This window comes from Manacus candei, unplaced genomic scaffold (genome assembly GCF_025592945.1).
Source record: "Manacus candei isolate 608988 ecotype Guabito, Panama unplaced genomic scaffold, ASM2559294v1 h1tg000113l, whole genome shotgun sequence".
NCBI classification, from domain to species: Eukaryota; Metazoa; Chordata; class Aves; order Passeriformes; family Pipridae; genus Manacus; species Manacus candei.
Window position 1 is genome coordinate 3,053,575 of NW_026138161.1, and position 24,015 is coordinate 3,077,589.

At 40.0% G+C, this 24,015-nt stretch overlaps 1 protein-coding gene across 1 annotated transcript in view; it reads left to right on the forward strand.

Annotated features, from left to right (window-relative positions):
* The first annotated feature begins 3,965 nt into the window (after positions 1–3,965).
* Positions 3,966–24,015, forward strand: part of NUDT14 (nudix hydrolase 14) — a 58,872-nt gene continuing 38,822 nt past the window's right edge. Inside the window, exon 1 of the mRNA XM_051769950.1 lies at positions 3,966–4,132. Coding sequence (XP_051625910.1) covers positions 4,052–4,132 — 81 coding nt within the window. The 5' untranslated portion in view covers positions 3,966–4,051. The remainder of the gene's footprint in view (positions 4,133–24,015) is intronic.

A 24,015-nucleotide genomic window follows, 5' to 3' on the forward strand; every position in this document is an offset into this window, starting at 1 on the left:
TGGTTTTCCACTCGCAGTAAACCTGCATGCAGGTGGAGGTGGGAGGGTGTGCTTGGCTCCCGGAGCCACCGCGAGCAGAAGGGCAGTAGCACCAGGCTCTGGACGGGAACGTTCCCGGTTGTGTCCCAAAGCAAACAGCAATAAAACAAACTGCTAATGAGGATGCAACCCGACCCTCTGCAGAGTGTATGCCCAAGGACTGTGTGACTGGAAGGGGAAGGGAAGGACTGTGTCGGCAGAAACTTCAAGCTCAAGGGGATTTTTTTAAAAGTGCAATGCAAAAAAAAAAAATAAAAAAATTTGGGTACTTTGCTGGTAATAAAAGTTACTCACGAAGTAACACAGGGCAAACACTGCTTTGGAGAGAAGTCTGTTAAACAAAGAACCTTACCTTGCAGAAAGAACTCCTTTTTAAAGCTAATGTTAACATTTCATTTCTTGTAAGAAATCCCTGTGAATCTTCCCTTGAGACTCTTCAGCTCCAGACAGGACACTTCTCCTTTTTCTCTCTCTGCCTGCTGACATACTCTGCTGATCTTCCTTTCCAGGAAAGGAACAAAGTTCTACTAAGCTTTTTGCTTTCTTTATTAGGTTGTTTATTACACAAACCATTCTCAGAGCCTTCAGAGCCTGTGTGGGTGAAACATCTAGATTTTAGTATTTTACAACAGGAGACGAGCAGCTCCAGGAAATAAAGAACTCATGAGGAAATAACTCACGGCAGCATTCACATCCTTACATCTGTTATTTTAAAATGCAAGAAAACAACATACAGCACAGAAGCCACTGTTAAGGGGGAAAAAGGAATGCACTTAATGTAATGAAATGCAACCTGTCATTCTGACACATTCCTGGTTTCTGGGAGTCAAATTAACAGTGTCACTTAGCAAGGAAGATGTGATGGCATGAGGCAGTTGGTTTGTGGAAGGATATCAGCAGTAGCTATTTCAATTAGGAGTGCAATGGTAAACCTGGATAGCACTCTGCAAAGAAGCTGTGACAGCCAAGAATAACCCAGGATATAAGAAGTTTGGGAACTGATAATTTAGGGACAGTATCATAGAAATGTAAATGATACTTAATGGAGTGGTGCTAATCAAATCCAAGAGATTTTGCAGGCAGTTAAACGTGAGCTTAAACTTAAGTATCATAATCTTCTCATTGAAGGTAATAGACATGAACAGAGTCATTGGACACTCTGGAATTATGGATGCCTGTTTTCCCAAGTTTCTGGAGGAACACCACTAGTACTGCTGCTTTAAAAAGGAGCAGACACACAGGGATGTGAAGTAACACCCAACAGAGAAGCTGAGGCAGCGCTCGGACTGAGCAAACATGCCTGGTCTCTCCATTTCCTTTGGAATCAAGTTACTCCAGAAAAAGTGGTGTGTGCATGGTGGGCACATCCCCTGGTGGGACTTTATGTGGAAACAGAGCTCTCCCAACCCCTGAGCTGAGCTGCTGAGCAGCATCTCTGCATTGTATCATCTCATAATTATTGCTGTGAAGCCAGTGCACTTAGAGCTAGGCTGGAATCACTATTCCAGTCAGCAGAGGCAAGCCACGAAAGCAGTGAAAGGGAACAGGAAAGCAGGAGTGCATTTCACCCATCCAGAAGTTTTTCCCCCTTCGCTAGTATCCATCTGAATAAGTGGGAACTTAAGGGAATTTCCTTCTTGGGATTGTTCTTGGACTAGCAAATGTTAAGGCACTTGCTGCACAGGTTAGCTAGGCCTTAATGAAGAACAGTAATGAAATTCAGGTCCAGGTGGTGAATGGTAGTCCCACTATGCAGGATATATTTTTCCTATTTATTTTCTCACTCAGATTTCACCTGTAAAATGGGAACACTAAGTCAGCTCCTCAGTCTCAGCCTGTTAAACCCTCAGTTCAGCTGGCATACTCACAAAGAAGATTTTCCAACAAAAAAATCGACAACACCAGAGCACCCCAAAATGTGTTTTCCCATGACAATGCACTCGACTGTTCCAGGTACATTAACAAGATCAGGTCTGTGACACATCACAACCCCAAAAGCTTCCCACCTAAGGCTAGGAATGGAATAAGCAATCCATCACACAGTATGACACGTTCCTCAAAACACACACACACTCAGAACCTGAAAGTGGTGTCAGAATGTTTATTGAAGAGGGCAATCTGAGTGGCTGAACCGACCTGGGTAGCCGGTAACTTTTAACATAAGCAAACAGAGATACTGTAAACCTGCTGTGCATGGAAACTGTGTTTATACTTAAATTGGACTTAGAAGACTGAAATAACTTACTAGAAAAATATAGCTTAAGTTCTCAGGAGCTCTGAATGACCTCAAGATAGTTCTGAAAAAAGCAGAAATATATGGACATATACAGTGATGCAAACAGAGTTATACAAATATTTTCAAAGTCAGCTAATAAAATACATTTCCTTGCCTACTTTTTATGATAGCTTTGCAAACATACTTTTAAAACCACAGTTTTCAGCCCCACCAAACATTTTTTGCCACTTGCGTTATCAGAACTGATGGTAAGCATTCTGCAATGTAAGTGCTGCCTCATTTACTTCTTAGTGAGTTTTGTAATTGCTGGGTCTGTTCTTTTTAGCCAGACTGCTGCGATTCTTACTACCACAGGACAAGACAATAAACCTTCTTAGTGATGACGTGGAAGTACATTAGAAGACAAAAAAAGAAACATATGCAAGAAATTTCAGATTAGTCTCAGTGCAGTCGATACATTGACAAAATAATTTGATTTATACAGCAACCAAAATAGCTGTACACAGGAACATCTGCACGGAAAGTGACCACAAATCAGAGAGATAATGACCACTACAAATAGTGAGCTCTGTTGTTCGTGAACCTAGAAAATCATTATTAGAAGCACTGAAACAACAAGGATAATCTAACCTGATGTTGCATAACAATGATCAAACTCCTATGAAAATCAGAAGACTGCTAAATCTAATAGTGATTTATTTAAGACAAAAATGAAGTAAAGGGAGAGAGGGTAATTATTTTGTAACTTGGTTGAAAAAAAGACAAAAGAATTTAACTGAGCTGCATTTATTCTTCTACCACGCGTTGGGTGTGTGGCCACGACTGGAAGCTGACCCTGAAAGGGAAAGTTGGGAGAAGCACCGAGTGATGCACTGCAGGCTACCAATGAATCTGTACTCACCCCTGCATTTTCCACACCACTCATACAACCCCCATTCTGACATGAAAGCACCACGCAGGCCAGCATAAGTGACTGTGCTTTTAACAGCAAGGTGCTCATCCTGCAAAGCCTCATGTATAATCAGGATCGGGATAACTTGTGGCAAAAAAGGTAGCACACAGGTGGCATCCAGGCTTTGGAGGCTGGTTTCAGTTCAGTTCAGTGCAGGAACACCCCATCAATTTTGGTGTAATATGTGGAAATAACTGACCCCTAGAGTATGTGCCAACCTTCTGAGCAAACATCATCACCAATCGGTGTTTCTGGAGAACAGTGCAAGTACCTGAAGGCAGGTTGCAGCGCGGTGGTGGCCGGTCCCTTCTGCCGTGCCTGCAGTGAAAGGACGAGAGGAGATGGGCTTAGGCTGACACAGGGGACATTCGGATTAGATATCAGAAAAAAAATTTTCATTGTTCGGGTGGTCAGGCACTGGGATAGGTTGCCCAGGGAGGTGATGGGCTCACCATCCCTGGAGGTGTTTAAGAGGCGTCTGGACCTGGCGCTGGGCGATGTGGTTTGGTGCTTTAGGGGTTACAGTGGCAGGGCTCGGTTGACGCTTGGACTTGATCCTAAAGGTGTCTTCCAACCTTGACGATTCTACGGCTCTGTGAATAAAGGCGACAGGGCCCCTGTGTCCCCGTTTTGGGGGTGAAACGCGGCACTCCCTGACCCCGGCTCTGCCAAAGGGCAGGACAGCGCCGCACCCGAGCCCCGTCAGCGCCCCGGGGCCGCTCCCGGCCCTGCCCGGCCCGGCCGCCGGCGGCTGCGCGCGCCTCCCCCCTTCCTCCCCTTCCTCCTCTTCCTCCTCCCCTTCTCCCCCTCCTCCCCCGGCAGGGATGGAGGCCATCGAGGAGCTGGCGCTCCAGCCCTGCACCTCCTCTCTGTACCTGCGGCCTTTCCGCCTCTCTTACCGGCAGGTGAGTGGCGCCGCCGGCTCCCCCCGCCCCCTCCCGCCGGTGCCCTTCACCCCCCGCCTGCGCCATTTTGGGGCGGTGGCGGTGTCGGTGTCGCCTCATGGCGCCGCCCGCCCCGCTCCTCCCGCGGCGCCCCTGGGGCGGCTGCGCTGCCCCCGGCACCCCCTCGGCCCGCCCTGAGGTGGGGCTGGAGGTGGGCAGCCCGGTAGAGCGTGGGGTCACTGCTGTGCGGTGCCCCCTGTGCCCACTGCTCACCTGGGGCTGGCTCTGTCGTCTTCACCCCGTGCTGGTTTTGTGGTTCACCTCACTCTTTGGGCCTTGCCTTGGTGCGGATAGTTCACATCCTGAGCCCGTTGCTGGCCAGCTCGTTGCTGACATCCACAAATGTTTAAGGGTCTGGAGCATCTCTCATAAGGAGAGACTAGGGGAGCTGGAACTGTTCGGCCTAGAGAAGACCGAGAGGGGATCTCATTCATTCATATAAATATCTCAGAGACAGGTGCTGAAATGATGCTACCAGACTCTTGTTGGTGGTGCCTAGCAACAGCACAAGGAGCAATGGCCATAAACTAAAAGCCAAAAAGTTCCATCTCAGCATGAGGAAGAACTTTACGTTGAGGGTGACAGAGCAGTGGAACAGCCTGCCCAGGGAGGTCATGGAGTCTCCCTCTCTGGAGACATTCCAAACCCACCTGGATGTGTTCCTGTGTTTCTGCCTTGGACTGGGTGGTCTCCAGAGGTCCTTTCCAGTGCTAACAATTCTGTGATTCTGTGAATTACTCCACTGCTCTACCAGCCCAGCCGCAGCACCTGCAGTTGGGAAGCAGGAGAGGAACTCCTGTCCTTTATCATGTTTATATCAGCGTGAGTCACACAGGATCACAGAGAACTGGTACCTCCAACAGCGCCGGAAATGCAAGGTGTGAAAGGAAGGTTGCTTCTTGGAGTGCAAAGCGCTACATGTTTCTTGGACGCTTTCCTCGGACCTGCACAAAACCAGTTGTTTCTCTGGCTGACTGGTCCAGGATGAGCTTTTACCCAGGCAGAGGGGTGGAAGGGGAAATGCATAAAAATTTGGACAGCCCTAGAAATACATGCTGCAAAACACATCTCTTATTCTTTCTTTGCTTAGTTTCTGGACACCTCAGTTGGAAAGGCAGAACAGGAATGTATATGGAGGAAGTGTGTTTAAGTCCAACAGTGAGATACGGTACAGAAAAGGAAAAGCAAGGGTTCAAATAGATTGCACCAAAGCAGATGACCTGATTTTTTACCTTTTAAAAATACTTTTTGTATATTATTTTCATAAAGAAAGTTCTCCTTAGTCGGAATAACTAAAGTAATTTGTGAACAGCTGAGAGCTTTACACAGAATTAATTATTTCTTTTTAGGTATCAGAAGTAAACCTAAGAACATTCTTTCATGGTCTGAATTTTTGCTATCTTAGTTTACAAGTGACAGGCTTTACTGCTTAATTTCATTTTCGTTTCTGAGTCATACTCGATTTACATGAAAAATGCTATTTAATTAAAATGTACAAAACAGAATTACAAAATTGCATTTAATTGAATAGATGTACCTTAAACGTGATGAGTATTGTAAAGAAGGAATAAGGATTTGTTCGGTCATGTGCTTTGACAGAGACCAGCATTGCCACCAAATGAAGTAGACTTGCCCTTCTTGCTGCTTCCTCTCCTTGCACAAGTGTTTGTGCAGCAACAGAGTGAGCTGGACCAGGATCAAACCTAATCTGGCCAAAAAAAAGGAAGTTAGTTTTAACCTAAACAAGATCAGTGATTCAGTTCATTATGCTGGCAGAGGGGAGGTGGTAATGTAGTGGTTAGGGATGAGTGTTTGGGGCCTGTTGAGGGCAGAGATTGTTTCTTTTGGCCGCAGCACTGTCTTAAAATGAACTTGACAATGTAGTTTCCATGGCATCTGTACAGAGTCTGGCTTGTGTCCAGCCTACTGAGAGCATAAGCTCAATGTGAGCACGACTGACTGCACCTGACCTGAGAGACAGGCCCTGTGTTTATTAAAAACTCATTTTGCATTTAAAAACTGACTTGCTAACCAGCGGAAATACAAAATATTTTCAATTATTTAACTAATTGTTTCAAAAGGATTTAGGTCTGCTGAAAACCCCATTAAACAGTCAAGTGTCTAATATCTAAGAGAGTTAGATGCCTGATCCGCTCTTTTAAAAATTCCACCACTCTTCTAAAACTGACAGTTATTTCCAAAATCTAGCCCTTGATCTTAATGGTTTTATGGTGAGTAGGGCTTCTCCTTGTCCAACATTTTTTAATTCACTAGCTGGAAAAAGAAAAGAAACTTTCCTTCTTCCCACTTTCTAATTGGTGCTGTATCTTATAGTAACATTAGTTTCGCCCTTCCATGAATTCCCTGAACTTGCTCACTGATCTTAACCCAAATCTAATAAAAAAAGTCTTTCTAAATAACTAAATGCAGAAAACATAAATAATTTGTTTATTATTGCAAAACATTTGTTACACTGCGAAAACTGAACTAGTTTGGACACATTATGCAATATGGGGCATCATTGGAAGGTTTGGAGTGGTCTTACAGGTACTTTTTGTGAAGTTGTAACATGTCCCCCACATCCCTACATGCACTGTACTCCAGGGGAGATTCCTTGATGCATTTTTTTGTGTTCATGTCATATTAATGAAGGATAATCTGGACCTTGAAGACTGAGAATTTGAAATCTATTTTCAAACAGGTATGCTCCTAAAATAAGCATTGATATTTTAACATAAATCCTATGTCCGAGGACGAACATATAGTAAGAGGGTTTTTTATGCATTTGGTTTTTCATAACTACTGCTTTTCTGTACGAATAGGAAATTGAAAGAATTTTTTGATACAACATATGATTAAGTATTCATGAATGCTTAAGTTACAGCATAGATTTATAGGCATTTCATGTCAAAACTATGCTACTTATGTGGAGATAATTTGAATCCCATTGCTAGAGCTAAGACAGTTAAGTCTTCAGCAGTTAGACATAAATTTAGATAAATTTAGATAGATGATTTATATCACAGTTTATCCTGCTAATCTGATTTTATCCATTCAACCTGCACCCCACTGAGTTGTAAACCACTGTTCTAGCAGGTTTACAAACCACTCGAAATCTGCAAGACATCAGAAAGGGATTCATTTGGGGGCTGAAATCTAAACAAAATGCTCAGTAAATATTGTAAACCAACACAGGTTACACATCTGAAGAAGATGATCACAGAAGAAGGGAGGAGCCACAGACTCCAATGGTCATCTGCCTGTGCTCAGAGGCACTTTACACATTTACAATTGCAGGCCCAAGGATTGGATTAGTGTTTTGGCCAGCTGAGTGTTTTCCTTGGGCACATGATTGTTCAAACACACACAGGAACAGGGTTGTATATACACAGAATCAAGTCAGGCAGTTACTATCACGTAACAGAAAACTCCAGCAGTGTCCTTGTAGGTTTGTGCTTGAGCCCAAAGTTCCCCTCTGTTGTAGCAGATTCTGGCTACATAGCAGTAGTGAGGATTGTTGTAAGTCATGACAGTTCCTGAAGTTACAGCAATTTCTGCCCACAGTGGATCAGCCTGTCCCATAGAGGGTCATGAGATTTTTTCATATGAGATTTTTTCATATTGAGATTTTTTCATATGAGATTTTTTTCATATTTTTTCATTGTCCTCTTTCTCTGCCCACTGGTATTTTAAATGAAAGTGATGAGCTCTGAATTTTTCCTATGGAGCATAAAAGTGGATGTACACCCTTCTGAAGGAATTCTAGGTTTTGAACCATACAGATGGAGGCACTGTGCAGCTTGGTGTTGGGGCATCCAAGCTATGGGGAATAGCCTTGTTGGACACATCAGGGTACTAGTCACTTACTGAAATTATTTGTTCTGCTTTTGTATAGTGTAAAGCTAGAAATGGAAGTGCAGCCAAGGAGCTGTGGAATTCAACAAACTGTTGTCAGATTTGGTTAGGGCCAATGTAGAGGGCCCTATGTTCTTCAAACTGTGTTCTTCAAAATAGGCATATGACAGTACCTCAAAAGGGAATTCACTTTCTAGTTGGGATTTTCAGCTGTCAGCCCTGCTCCAGGTGAGGCCCTTGGTCAAATAAGCCATGTTCTTTAAGGTGAGGTAGCCTGGGGTTGAGACATGGATGAGGTACCTCAGCCTGAGGAATATCTTCTTTGTTCTGTCAGGAAGAACCCTATGTATGTATTTTTGTTCTACTTGGTACTGAGAGAATTCATTTTTCCTCCATACAGGGCAGCATCTGGCTAGCTTTAATGTGTACTTGCCTCCAAAGTGCAAGTTGATTTGTTATCTAAATTGGCTTTTTTTTTTTTTTTAAACATACATCGCCTTCTGAAGAATTGGCTTTTTTACCAGGAACTCCATGGTAAATTTCTTTTCACTTTTTCCTATTGAAGTTTTTTGCTTTTCATAAATAATTTATTCAAGAGACCAGAGGGATGGCTAATGAGAGATTAGCTCAATGCCCAAGGGCTAGGGCATTTCCCTGGGATGTGGTAGAGTCAGCCTGCAAGATCTCACTTCAATTAATATTGCTTCCCACATCACAGGAGAGTGTGCTCACTGCTGGGAAACACAGTTGTGTGTAAATCTTCAGCTCTCTTTTGTATATGCTGGCCAGGCACTGGCCTGTATATTAGAAAAAAAACAAAAACCAAGTTTAAGAATTCTGCAGAGACTCCAAGTCATAAAGTAGACCCACAGTTAAGGAGAGCTGTTAGGATTTTGGGTGGCATTAAGTATCCAAATGGGAAATTGGATTCAATGTATTCTTCTTAATCTGCACCTGAGCAGGGATTTCAGTTGTTCTGCATGTTGTATTTGGACCCTTGCAGGGGGTTTTGACAGAGCTATGGTGGATCTTGTAGTAATTTAAGAAGTTACTGCATGCAGTTTTTCCCCATGCTAGTGATTCTTACCCCTTGAGAATCAGCAGAGAATAGGTTTGCTCCAGCTCTTGCTCTGCTGTTCCAGTTCAAACCCACCTCCATCAGCCCTCTAAGCCAAACCACTGAGCTTTACACAGAACGAAGTGAATTGCCTTTGTGTATTCTTTTTGGTGACCTCTGTGCTAGGGACAGTACCCTTCAAAGGGGAGGCAGAGCATGAGCTGGGGGGAAGCATCTCTCTGGGGGAATAATACCTTGAGCTGCTACAGAAACTTTTGTGCAGAGCTCACATATCAAAGCCTTTGTGGATCTCACCCAGACTCCTATACCTTTGTTTCTGAGGGTGGTTCTGGCAAGGGAGCTCTTGCCGCTGTTTCCTTGCGTTGTATAAACATATCTGTGCATTCTGCCCAGTAACTTTTAGAAATTTGCCACCAGACTAGAATCAATTGTCAGTGATTCTCCCAGTGTGTATGTATGTGAGTGAGTTTGTGTTTTGAACCTGTGGAATGGTGGCTGGGCATGTGTTTCAGTGATGTGGGATAACCCTCAAAAACTCCGTGCATATTGACTGAACCATGCAGTCAGTAGTGGTAAATTGGAACTATTTGCTCTTTTCTGAGCTTCACATTCCTTCCACACTTCAGAGTAGGCCAATGCCTGAGCATCACATTACCTCTGTTGATTTAAGGTTTAGAATAATTCATTTTGAAGTTACACATGAAAAATGCTCCCTTTAAGTTCATACTAATGCACAATGTTTTCATTCACTGTTAAGGGAATTAAATTATTATATCTTTGAGTTTTCTCAGTCATTCTAAAGTAATATTCAAGGCTGCTGTAGATTTTAACTTATCATGACCTTTGTAATGGGTGCAAAATGTACTTCATGATCAGGGTTCAAACCATCAGTGAAGAAGGAATTTCCTATTTCAAATCAGAAATCTGCTACTGCTTTCTTTTATGACCATGAGCAACCACTGTTTCTGTGCCTTACAATTCAGCTGTCTTGGAGATGTCATGAAGATGAAAATATGTGTAGAGGGAAGTGAGGCCGATATCACTGATGTCATGAAAACTTTGAAGATGAATAAAGCAAAGCAGGGCAGTGCTACAATAATATTAACATATTATTTTGCATTCAGATTTTTTTATATAAGTTAATAGCAACATGAATGTACCCAGCTGCCTGAAATATTCTCTGGAACTTCCGTCTGCTTTTTTATAAACATAAAACATTCTTTTCTATTTTGACAGTTAAAAATTATGCTGTTTAGGGAGTAAACAGATTTTTGAGTTACCTGTTCAAACAAGTAAGTCTTCTGTTGAATCTTCAAAAGGTTCCAGTAGTAGGAAATATGTTACCAAGTAATACATTTATTTGCAGTTCATTTTTTTCGAAGCAGTAGTGCACTGAAAGGAGATGCCATTTTTTGCTGCAAAGTTTGTCTCATTTCCTTCAGCTTGTCAAGTCTGATATGTCAGTATATAGTATTAATCTTAAATGGAAACATACTGCTGCTAGCTCAGGGACTCCCTGAGCTGCAAATTGCAGGAATCTGAGAGTGTTTTAACAATATATTCTTCCTTGGGCATCTTGTCAGAGGTAGGATCCTGGATAAGACTAATTTTTGATCTGACTGATCTGATTGCTGCTGTGTTAACTGGGAATTACAGTTGAAGTGCAGCATAATTCTTTTATATGGGTGAAAGGAAAGAAACATGAAGTTTTTGAAAAGACAGCATTAGGGAGTTAAATACAGAGGGAACATAATTTCCTTTGAGAGAAATGGTGTTCTCTGCAATTAGAGCACAGATTTAAGAAAAGGAATTAAGGAATCTAGGCGTATCTGCTTCTGGCTCTGCCATATGCTTTGAATCCAACTCTGGAAAATTGCACAAGTTATTTTTGTATGAGACATCTATGAATTACTAAAGGGGGAAATGAGAAACATTAGTTAATGAGAGTAGTAGGTAAAAAGAACACTGGTACTTGTTTTTGTTTCAGTGAATATTATGTTGTGTTAGTCTTAATTTCTTTATCCAGCGTGCTTTGACAAGTGAATGTAAGCTTCTTTGAAGTAAGTGCATGAAAAGTAGTTGGCAGTGACAAAACTTCATATTTTTAGGTCAATCATATTATAATTTAACACACGTGACAGCAAATGCCACTGATTGGAAAGAATAAGGCTTTATTGAGCATCTTTTGTAGCATCCTTGCAGAGGGGTGAAATGTGTCTGCACTTGCATAAACGAACAGTAAGATCTCATTTAGTGCCATCAGTAGCGAGACTACTTGAGTTACTGCACAAGTATGAAATTAAGACCAAGTGTCAGGGGGAGGTACATCAGCTGTAGTTAGTTTAAACCAGTACTTCTCGAGTTCTGATGTGTAGCTCACTAGTGAACCATTGGAATACTTGTAGATATCCATGTGAGCCAACTAAGGAAAGCAGATCAATTATCAGCAGATTTTAATGTGCTACCAATGTCTGCAGCTTCGCTGTAAGATGTTTCCAGGTCTGCAGATGAAGAGGTTGAAAACCATCGGCTCTGACAATACCTCTCCAGTAGCCTCAACTGCAAGGGCTTGTCTACACAGGACTTTCCTGATTAACTCCATGTCTCATTCTACAACAAAGAGTCTGGTTCTGTTTACGTTAAACCATTTTCAAAGTACGATTGCACTTTGAATTCGTACCCTACCTTAATCCATGTTAACTTTCCAGTGCGTGCCCTAAGGGAGCAGTAAACTAAACTGGATGACTGTGTCCACACTGGGGTTTAATGGAGTTTAAGTAGCAGAATTGAAGTTCATCAAGGTACTTATTTCAGATTCATTTTCTTGATGTCCTGGTATAGGCAAGCCCTAAGAATAAAAGTGGTTTCGTTCTAAGCAAATGAACCATGTTATAAAATCCACCACTGAGGTTTTATTATGCTTTTGTGTGCGAAATGCAACTACTGTAGGGTATAAAGTGGGCTCTTTTGTCCTGTTTGGTGCCATATTTTTTGCAGTAATTGCAGTTAGATCTAAGAAATAAAATAGTGTTCAGGTTCTTCAACAACTAAGCGCTTTATTTGTTTTTCAGTTTGGATCAAAATGCATGTGTTTGCTTAAATAGCAGAAACTTCTTTTTCCTTACAAAAAATCTGTCATCTGAATCACAGTCTCAGCTATGACATTATGTGTATTTGATGTGTTTTAAAGCACATGAACACTGTAAAATTTTAAGTGTTTATAGCAAATCTGAATATTATGGAAATTAGACATTTTCTGTAAATGGCGGTATTCTTTAAAATGCCTGAGTTTCGTGGGATGAAACTATCCTGTTGTATTCCTGAAGATATAAGTGTGTTCTAAATAAAACTTTTCCCTCAACTACTGCCATATTTAAAATACATTTGTATTTTCATGTGTAACTCATAAAAGGTCAGCCCCTGTGCTTTGAAAACTCTGCCCAAGTTTATACTGCATAAATAAGCATATTTTACACAGCAGGCATGTAATGTTATCTTCCCCTCTGACTTGCACTCAGATTAATTATTCCTCATAATTTTTAACTAAAGCAAGTTAAAGGACTTTGCTTTTTGGTCCTGTCCTTCAGACATTGATCAAAATCTTCTTAATAGAGTAACACTAAAGTTTGCCAAAGTTTAAACAAAGTGAAGCTCAGTTTTTCTTAGTGGTTGGCTCATGTCACACTAAAGCCCTGATCACTGATCAAAACAGCATTAATTATTTGTTTCACATTGCGGTTGCTGTGTCAAAATCCTTTAAATACCTCTTGGAGCAGAGAGGGAATCTTACGGCCTGTGACAGAGCAGCTGGTCTGGACATGGGCTGATGCCCCAGTTGACAGGTTGTTGGATTAGAAAGAATATCAAAGGCAGTGAGTAAGATTAGGGATAAGTGAACATCTGACAGCAGTTTGCAGCAGGGGAGAACAGATGATAAACAATGGGAGCGGGGTGCGTGGGGGGGGCGAGAGGTGAGAAGGCCATGGGAAAAGTGTGGCGGCAATCACTAAAGCTCCAGGTTGCTGAGCCTCATGAATAGAACAGGAAATGGGATTTGCTGGGACAGATGTGCTGAGCAGTGATGAATACATTATAGGGAAATGAGGCTAAACTCCTGAAGGTGAGAGATGTTCTTTCTCTGCAAGTAGAAAATATGGGAAAATAAAAGTTTACCCCCCCTGGAGAAGTAAGCATTAATAATTGAAAAATAATCTAGAAAAAAGATGGTGATTTTAATAAATTATTATTCCACAGTAGCATTCACGATGAACTCTAGGTCATGTGCAGTCTTACAGTGCTATTGCATAGGTAGGATTGAAACTATTTATTTTAGTCATAAGATTGCACAAATGCTGGGATAGTTTGAATGATGGAACAACCTGGGATGAAGGCTCTGACTGGATAATGCTTAGACACATATTCTGTATCTGGCATGTATTATATAGCACTCACATAACATATGTTTGATCCTGCCACCCTTAAGAGACTTGCACTGAGTGATCTTGTGAGGTCCTTCCAGCCTTAACATTTTTTTCAATTCTGTAAAGTGATTGAAAATCATGCATAACTCTTCCTGTTCCTTAGGGTATTGTTTCTGTACTTCGTAGACTTCCTTAGTTTATATTCTTGAGGGATCCTTTTCCAGTATTTATGATACATTTACCTCAGAAAGGCAACAGAAAGATTTTGTATGTTTACTGATAGGACTGTATGTCAGTTCTCTGACTAAGAATTTCTTCTGTGTTTTTTTTTTACATTTTTTTAAAAGAAAAACTCCTTAAAAAACTTCTTGCACTAACATTTTAATAGTGTACTACTTTAGCTGAAGGGGGGAGGTGCAGAAAGGATGATTGTTGGTGTTGTTCTGAGAAGGTATCAATAAGATTTGTTCACAAAACATATAGAAATTTCTTCCACAATGTATTCTCCCAGTTTGAGTTACAAACACGAGCTTGCTAAAAGAATGTAGACACACAAACTGTGAGAGTCACCAACTGGAAAACATAAAGCTCAACAGTGTAAGGACAAGAGGTGACCATCTGTCCTCCCTGACCTCAAATCCCTCATATGTGCTGCCTCTGTCCTCCAGAGAAGGGGACATGTAGCTGGCCTCCTTTAGTCCCTGTGTGCTCCTAGCCATGTGTACTGTAACTGTAGCTCTGGTTTTTAAAAGTACAAGGGATTGTAACCAGAATTTGGGATTAATATGTCCTATGGCCCCTGCTTCATGGAATTAGCTGTTCATGTTCCAGAAATCCTCTGTGTGGTGTTTTGACCACAGCGACATCACTTGAATACAGCAGCTGTAGAGCTCAGGAGTTTCTGGAAGTTCCCCGGAATTACTGATCTACAAATTTTGTCCTTCAGCTGGCTGTAATCAAAGAAACAAATTGGTGGTGAGCACAGCAAACCTAGATTAAAAAATATACTTTACTGATTCTGATCAGCATAAGTACTGCCCTAATAGTTCTGTTTTCCATAAAACTTTGATTTCTGCATTGGCATTAGACTGTAACCGAAGAATTTACCATTTGTTACAGCAGTTCCCATTTTAAAAAAGTGGTTGAAAATTATTTGCAGTTGGCTTGAATAGTTCTTTGTATCTCAATATTGAAACTGCTGCAGGGTCACTGTCATCATAAAATTTCAGAAATACTGCAGTAACATATGGAACTGTACATAAATCACTAATCAGTTAATCACCAATTAATTCAGTTTATTGAATGCCAGTTGTACATGACTTTCAAGTAACAGGTACATTTCTGTGTAGTAGTGCTCTCTTTAGAGTGGGTGACAAGTTAGATGATGTTCACAAGTTCCCACAAATTACTTGAATCTTTCTGTGTATTATTTTTTTCCCAATAGGAAGATGAGATGACCACCTCTATGGGAATCGGATTTCAGTTGAGTCTATCAAAATTGAGAGGTAAAAGTGAAATTAAGAAAATAACAGAACCTGGAGCTAGTTGCATCTGTCACTTTGAACTGATTTTGGGGGGGATGGGGAGAAAGGAGAGGATGAAAAGCCCTGAGGATCTTTGTGAGGAGGGTCTGTGAGAAAGTCTTAGGAGAAAAATCTAAAGATTGTTCCTAAGCTTTGGCTTCTGTTAGCCCCCTGCTGCTGTTCTTCATCAAGTTGTTTTAATGGCTTTCAAAGCAAGTGAGTGGAAAATGGTTTCTCTGGAACTTTAAGGAGCATGAACTGAAAACTGTCATTGCTTTATAAGTGAAACACATCAAAGATTGATGGAAGAATTGCTTGTTAAACACATTGTAGATTTAATTAAAAAAAATAGGACATATCATAAAAGAGACATCATATCATCATAACTACCTAAAGGTGAAAGTTTAATGGCTTGTCATCTGCTCAGGAACCTGTGTTAAGTATCTCTTTCATAGCTTTTTTGACCCTCTCTATGTCTGCAAGATTTTTTTTTTTTCTGAGAATTTTTTTTTTCCCCAAAGTACAGAGGGAAAAGTACCCAAACATAAAAATGTACCTGGTGGTTACTGTGCTTTTTCATTTTCTTTCTGTGTTTAGGGATGCCTTCTTCTGGTAGTTTTAATTATCTAGTGCTTCAAATTCTTATCTATTTCTGAAATAACTGGTTTTCTTTGTGTTGCAGTGCATAATATTTGTTCTGTGTGTTCAGTGTGTGCAAAGTGCATTTGTGTGTCATCTAGTAATTGTGTGTTTCTTCTGGAACCTGGTCCTCTCACTTTCCAGTCCTCTTCTCACCGTCTTTTCCCTCCACAATCCTCCCAGACAGTAAATAAATAGTATGTTCTTGAGAACTGTGTAGTAATTATTAAAAAAAAAAAAGTGTGCCTAGAAAACAGTGTTTCCACTGAAACTCTGAGCTTCATTTTGTTAAGCTAAATGCTTGTTCTGATGTCATGCTGCATGTGATCAAGGTGCACATTTTGGAAGCAAATGCAAACAGTTGTTTTAAAAGGCTAGAAGAATTCCTCAGCAAGCTGATAAAGCACACAGTTCTAGTTTTAATTCGCAAGTTTTTTTCTGGAGTTAAACAGCTGCATTTATGCATGATTCTGACTCTAGATCTGATTCTTAATGTAAAAAATTGTTTTTCCCAAGAGCATAATATGTGATGACTGCAATTACTGGATTTTGTACATGTGATAGGCTTAAAAATCGTATTTATTATCAAAAATCATGGCATTATTTGGGTGATTCATAAGATTTTCGTGATGTATGAGACCAGTTAAATAGGGAGTAAGAATATTGACTATGCAATCAACTACATAGGAATTGATAATTTAGTGTTATTGTTTTAAGGATTCTTTTCAATTACATTTGTCATTTTAGGTGATGTTTTAATTGGCTGTAATGGTTGTTTGTGAATTCAGAATGGAGGTAGCATTTTGATTTGCTGCATAAGGAGGTTCAAGACTATAAATGGGCCTGGCCAGACATTAAGATCCTTAGCATGTATTTTTATAACCTCCTCAAACTCCAGCCTTGCTGAATAAATTGACAGTTTTGCTCCTTTTGTTAATGAGGTCAGGTCTTCCCTTGCATTGTTTCTACTCAGTCCTAGTTTAGGCAAATTCTAAAGTAATCTAACTTTTTCCTTTTTTTTTTTTTTTTTTTTTTTTAACTTAATAAGGAAGGTGATTGGAGTAGCAGCAGTGCAATGCTTTTTGACCAGAAATTATATGTTCTGACAAACTGAGCTGGAAGTCAAGATATGGAAAAAATAGGGGAAAACAGTGAATTTGTATATTGACTGTAACACAGTAAATAATTAAAGAAAGTATTTAGGATATGAGCCTACAGAGCTCTTGTATATATTCTTACCCAGAACTGCTGAAATAAACTATTACGGTTGACTTTGTTCAGTTTCATTTTGGCTTTAAGACCCGCCTTTGTTATCATTTGGCTACTTAAAATTGTTGAGCTTTTGAACCAGCAGGCTTAGAAGAAAAATTTGCCATCAAATCTTTCGGCAAATCTGTCTTAGAATTTCATGTGTATGTCTGCACTTAGCACTTTGCTTTCAGCATTGTAGTGTTTCTGACACTTGAAAATATTGGACTTGGGCAATTTCTGGCTTACTTTGTGTGCAAGGCTTGTGTTGCTCTTCAGTGACATTTCCGTAGCACTGCAGTTCGCACAGTGTAAAATTTGATCTGTAACTCATCTGACTTGCACTGCTCATATAAGTTAAAAAATAATGTGAGATAATTTCATGTAGTGATAAGACTACAAGGGAGAATGGCCTTAAACTGGAAGAAGATAGATTTAGATTAGATATTAGGAGGAAGCTCTTTACTGTGAGGCTGGCAAGGCAGTGGCACAGGTTGCCCAGAGAAGTTGTGGGTGGATGCCCCATCCCTGGAAGTGTTCAAGCCTAGGTTGGATGGTGCTTTGAGCAACCTGGTCTAGTGCAAGGTGTCCCATGGCAGAGGGTTTGGAACTCAATGATCTTGAAGGTCCCTTCCAGCCCAAATCATTCTGTGATTACTGGCCTTCTATTCAGTGGAACCAGGCACTAATCATTAGTACAGAAATTACTACTGTAATACTTTATGCGATAGTTCCGCCAAACTTGAAACCTCAATGTCTCCCTGATTGTTTCCGTAAACCATCCTTTTTTCTTGTCAAGGAGAGATGGTTGACCTGTCAGTCTGAAGAACCTTGTTTCTTTTTGTCTCATTACTTTCTCTTTGATCTGTCTAGGAGTTAAAACGTCTTGGCAGAACTCTCACAAGGCTCATGGGAACGTACGAGCCTCCCTAGAGCATTATGGTACACTCCATAGAGAAAGATTAATTTGTAAAAGTAATAATATAAATGTCAAGATTTAAGTGTAAGAATTATGTTGGGGGGTGGGAGAGTAGAGATTTAATCACACCCAGGGGCTGAAAAAAGTTAGTCAGGGAAACTATTTCACTAAACGGAAAAACTGTTGAAATATTTGCTTTTGAAGTGTTTCTCAAAAAAACTAGATGAATGCCAGTTGGCATTGTGTCTTCCCTCCCCTCTGTCTGTACATTCCCCTAGGATAGAGCAGTGTCATGCCTTCCAGTCCTGCATTAAGTGAGATGACAAACCACACCTAACAGTTGTGCCTTGGGGAGATGATGAAAGGGAAAAGAAACAACTTTCAGCTGTGCTATGTTTTGTATACTTTTTTGTCAGAAAAGTGTGGCTTGCTCTTGCAAGGGAAGGTGTGTAATTGTCTGTAACACTTGTGCATGTTAAATTTTCGTTCTCAGACCAGCCCTGCTGACCCTGTGGAGTGAACTTGTGACCTTCATTCTTTGTCTAAGATTTTGGTCTCTTCTGTACATGCTGGGTTCATGCCATTGCATGCTCGGGATAAAGTCTTAAACTGTCTTGGTATTCTGTTGAAGGAGCCAACAGCAATGGCCAATAAGTAGTTTAAACATGCTCACAGTATTCAGTACTGCTGAGGAGACATGCTCAAAATCCTGGGACCTTGTCTATGAACATCCTTGTAGGAAGCAGTAACCTGGAGTTCCTGTGAGCCATGGTGTGTAGGAGGTGTCCTTCCCTGCTCTTCCCTCACAGCAGTGCTGCACCTGCCTTTGTTCCCAAGTTGGATGAAACTTGGGGTCACCCAAGTGCTGCCTACTAACCTTGGTCAGTCTTGTTAATGCTGTTCTTTGTTGGCATGTACCAGCCTGGTGTGCTGGTTATTGAGCCAGTTATTGAGCTCTGTTGTTCCTGCATTGGTTTTAATTCTGCATCAGAAATATTTTGTCCTTTGTAAGTTATATATAAATGAACAGATTTATTAACTATTTTATAATCATACTTACGTGACCCACACTACTGCTTTTAGGGTACATTTGGAAAACCAAGTAACTTTGGAGTTATGCATGATGGATTGCTTTCTGTGTTTTTGTTTTTGTTTTTTTTTTTTAATTAATCCAATTTTAATGATACAACAGTCAATGCACAGGCTTTTTCTTATCAATATTCTGCTTTAGGTGATGTGGTCGGTAGTTTTTGTTTCTGAAATTAGAACAATGTTCATCAACTGCATAGTTTTTTAATGCAGATTTATTATCTCTCTAAAAATGGAGTGGTCCAGTATTGTGGTAGAAGAGGGATAATTTTTTTTCCCTGCTGGCTCTTTGTCAGCCAGAGAAGATTTTAATCAGATCCTATATAAGTTGCAGTGGATTGTTAGAATGACTAAAGAGCTAATGAGAAATATTAGACAATTGATGGTGGTGATTAGCTTTTGGCTGAAATACCAGTGGCAACTTAAACTGTGGTTTTATGGTGTTGTCAGTGTTGTTTTCCTGAATGGCATAGCAAAATTAGCGATGAAAGGACAGTTTCTTTCCTTCCTCTTTGGGATGAGGGTCATGACCTAGGGTAGCAAAGAAGAAGAAATTATGCTCGTAGGCGTAGTGGTTGCCTTGGTACTGATGATTTTAAGATTCATTTACTTCTTCTACTTACTATAGTTGTGTTTGCTTCTCTCCCTGCTGTGCCTGCAGACATGAGGTGAGAGCCCTAAATCCCAGCAAAGTCAGTGGGGTGAAAGTCTCTCCGAGTCAGAGATCCTACATGAGGTGGCAGTCCCAGATGCCTGGGAGGTGCTGTACCTGTCAGAGGAATCACAAGTTGTGGGAATGTGATGTGGACCAAAGGAGTGTTTGCCCAGTGTGTAGCATTTGGAGAGTCCTCTTCCTAAGGGGCTGAAAGGTTATTCTGACTAATGAGTGAACAGGATCTGTACAGGAAGGAGCTCAAGAATATTGAGTGAGAATTCTCATCAGCTGTGGGGTCTCGGACTTGTAGTGGGTACTTTATATTGAATTTCACTCTGTCTTGAAACAGCTACTACAGACAGACATGATTGATTTAGGTATGTTATGATGAGTGCAGAATTATTTCCCTTGCCTGTCATTAAATATCACTAGTCTGAAATTTCAGTCAGGCCCTTTATCTTGGTAACTTTGTGGTCAAAAGAATCAGCAGTTATCTACGTCTTGGCAAAATTTAGCAGTTTGGAAAATGTTGTCTTCAGTAACTTAGGAGTTTAAGTGCTGTTTTCTGAAGGAATTTTCAGGAATCAGTCTCACTGAATTTCACTAAAGCCCCATCAGGTAGAAATAGTTTTGTAATCTTAATCAAATATTGCAGTTTAAATCCCACCACAGAATATGACATTATTCAGTAAAGGTGTGTAGATGCTGTTTGGGGGTTCTGGTGTCTGGCTGAAATTACCGTGGTCCAGAGAAAAGTCTAAATTCTTCCACCTTTCCAGTGAGGGCCTTAAAAGTGGAGGTTTTTGAATGCTAAAAAATGCTTTCTTAAATCTTATCTTTCATGAGTTGTTCATGAATTATTATAAACTGAAGTAGGGGTATGAACCCATGTCTGTATTTTCCAGATTCATTTATTACTGAACTACAAAGGCCATGCTGTTTGTTTGTTTGTTTCTAACATTTCATAAATGAACATGCAACAATTTATACAGTTGGGGAAAACTCCAGAAAAAGAAATGAAGCAGGGAACACCCAGGAGCTCTCAGCAGCCTCTGGTTGAGGTGGTTACCTGGCTTTTATTCTCTGAGCTGGAGCCTCCTGGATCTGTGTTTCTCAGCCTCTTATTATAGTTATTGCATATCATGGGAGATTTTTTCCTTTAACCTTACTAGAAAAATATCCATAAAAGATTAGAGAAATGGCCTTTGCTGTGAAGGTTTTCAGCAAATATAGATAGAAGTGGTTGTGTGAGATCTGCAATACTTTGAAAGTACAGCACTTATTTACAGTAAAGTATTTTACTGTATTTTACTGTCACATCAGCTGAATGCACAGTTTTTGGAAATTATATTATCTCTGTTAAAACATCTTTCGTTATTAGGAATATATTCCTTAACTATGTCCAGTCAAAGTTTCAGGGTTTATATTTTACTGTAATGTTGTGGGAAAAGTAGTGTTAGTAATTTTGTAACTATGGAAAGCGTGTGTTCTTTTTATCCCTGCAAAATAAGCAAGTATGTCACAGACTTCCAAGGGAAGACAGTGTAGTGAAAATGGCAAAATACATGCAGCAAAATTCAATAACATGACAAGAATTTAGGTAAAAGAGTAGTTGAATACTAGCTTTAAATTTTGTCATTTGTATACAATGACACTGGAATCTGAAAACTCCACCCGTTAGCAATTGGTTCCTTTGTGTAGAATTGAATTCAACTCAGTATTAGGAAGTCCCCATCTGTATCTCAACTTATAACCTTAAATTATATGCTGGCTTGGCAGTAAAATGATGTGAGAAAAGTCATAAATTTGACCTTTGTGCATATCATGTTTCTTAACACACGCACTGTGTCCTTACTCTTTGCAGTATAGATTTCAGTGTGCTGCTGCAGATTTGCATTGGAATACAGTGTCTTTGATCTGTATATGCAATTCTTGTTGATAATGGTGGATATCAAAAACAGAAAAACAAGGTTAGAAAGGAGATTTGACTTAATTTAGTGTACTTATATGTGCTTAATTCTCGTGTTTTCTAAATTTCATTCAAAGGTAAGTGATCTCACTGATAGCTGAATGCCAAGCTAAACTGCAACAACTCCATTGTTGAAAAGTACACACAAAAAACAAACTGTGACCTTAAAAGTAAACTTCCAGAGGATTATAGGAGAAAGTTTACTTACACATCAAGTATCTCAGTTGTAATTGTTCTGGCAGTTGATGTACATAAAATGAACAAAGTGGCTTGGCCCAGTACTGCATTAACAGTTGAATAAATTAATGCATTCTCCATTGTTTATCTTACCTCCCAAAGTGTGAAAAAATTGCACCTTTGAACAGTAAACTCTCTTGCTATAACCATCTGTTTGCAGTTTCATTACAAACTCCTACCAGAATAACCCTCACTTTGAAGAGAAAATTGATATGGGTTGTAAAAATTACAGTCTATGACCTTAGGTTTTATGTCTCCTGAGGTATCCCTGGTGTGGTCTCCACTGGAATACGTTATGGTTTCTTCAAGAAGTGCCTTTATGTCTTCCAGCTAATTTCAGATAAGAAGCCCAGGCATCAAAGAGTTGGCTGTCACACAGAGCTGAGCACTCCTGCCTCTTGTTCAAGGCCCAAAATGAGCATTGTGAGACCGCAGCAACTTTGTCCTGCCCTGCCCAGAACTGCTGTGTCAGCTGGGGCTGGCATGCCCTTCTTCAGTGTGCAGGATGAGTTGTCCCCATGAGCTCTGCTAGCTCAGTCTTACCTCTGGAATTGTTATTATTGCCAATTAAAGCCAATTAGCAGAAGTAGTATTTGTGCTTCAGGTAAAATGTTCACTTTTAATGTTGTTAAAAAGTCATCCGTTTGTGTATTTTTGCGTGCATTAAACCCAGTCCTTTCTCACTGAAATATTTGAATAGGGAAGTTAAAAACTGCAAAATGCCATTATTTGTAATCATGATGCTTTTAAAATAAACACTCTGGATAGTTTAGTAATGAAATCTTGCAAGCTTTGTTTAAAAAGCAAACACTCCCCCCCCTTCCTCTTGAGCTTAAACAGTGGCTTGTTTAAAAAAACAGTAAAATTCCATAACACTTAAACTCTTTTGAAGTAGTTTTTCAACATCAGCAAGTAATTCTGCAAATTGCTTTTGAAGATGAGGCTTCATTTACTCCAGCGTGTGCAGTCTGATGGAGTGGATTAGTGGGTGTGGAGTGAAATTGTAATTTAGGCTTTTTTGTGTGCATGTGTCTCTCTGTAGAACACTCCCTATTAGATACATCTCTGTCCTCTTGGAGTAGCTGTGGATAGACCAAGGCTGCTCTGTTTAACAGTCACTGGTAAAACCTTGCAATATATATAATGACATTACTTTCATGCTACTAAATACCATTTTTTAATTCAGTTTTTTTTTGTTTTGTTTTTTCTTTTTTTGTTTTGTTTTTTAATTAGGTCAGTTCCCAGAACCAGCTTCCTGTGTAGTTACACAAATGTCAGTGATGGGGTAGAGCAGAGATGTGCAGCTGGGGCAGCAAAAGGAGCAGCCTTGGTTTCCGTTGACTTGCACTGTTTTGGGACTGCACCCCAGGACTGAGTGGGTTCAAGGCCAACACTTCGCATTTGAATTAGGAGTTATGTCATATGATAGCCCAACATGAGACAGTACTGGTATATACATTCAAAAGGAAAAAAAAAAAGCCACTCAAGTAATGCAAATTAAAATGATTTTATTGATTTTATTGGGTTTTTTAACTGTGTTGCATGGTTTCATGCCAGCTGAAAGTGCTTCCTTTCATTTTGAAAGATATGTAGTACTTTCTATGAAATCTGTAATTATATAAAAAGAAGACAGCTTTCTTCCTGCTTGCCACAAATCAAACCTTTAAAGTAGACAAAAAAATTATGATATTTCAAACAGATTTCAGATGAAAAATAGTCTGTTCAGGACAGAGCTTTCCCTTGAGATGAAAAAATTGAATATTAATTGTTGTATTTTTGACTGTTCATTTGCACTCTTTTTTTTTTGTGGATGAAGGTCTTTCGGTACAGCATGGCAGTTCTCTGGCTTCTATAAACAAAAAACCACCCCACTAATTCATTAATCCAGAAAAAAAAAATATTCAACAGGAAGCAATGGAACTTTAAAGTGTATGGAACAGGTATTTTATTTTACTCTTATCTGGAAAGTTTTAGAAGTCCAAACTTGTTTTAGCTGTCTTTCTGTTTGATTTCTGTTCTTCATACAGGTTTCACAGCATCATGATGACTACTAATACTTTATTTCTTTTAAAAAAATCCCAAACTCTGGATTTTTGGGGGTCAAAGCCGATGGTTTATTTATTTATTTATTCACATAGTTTTTTGTATATGGCATGTGCTGAAAATACTGTGAAAAATGTTGAGGCAGTGCAAGGTAATTTGGTGAGTAAT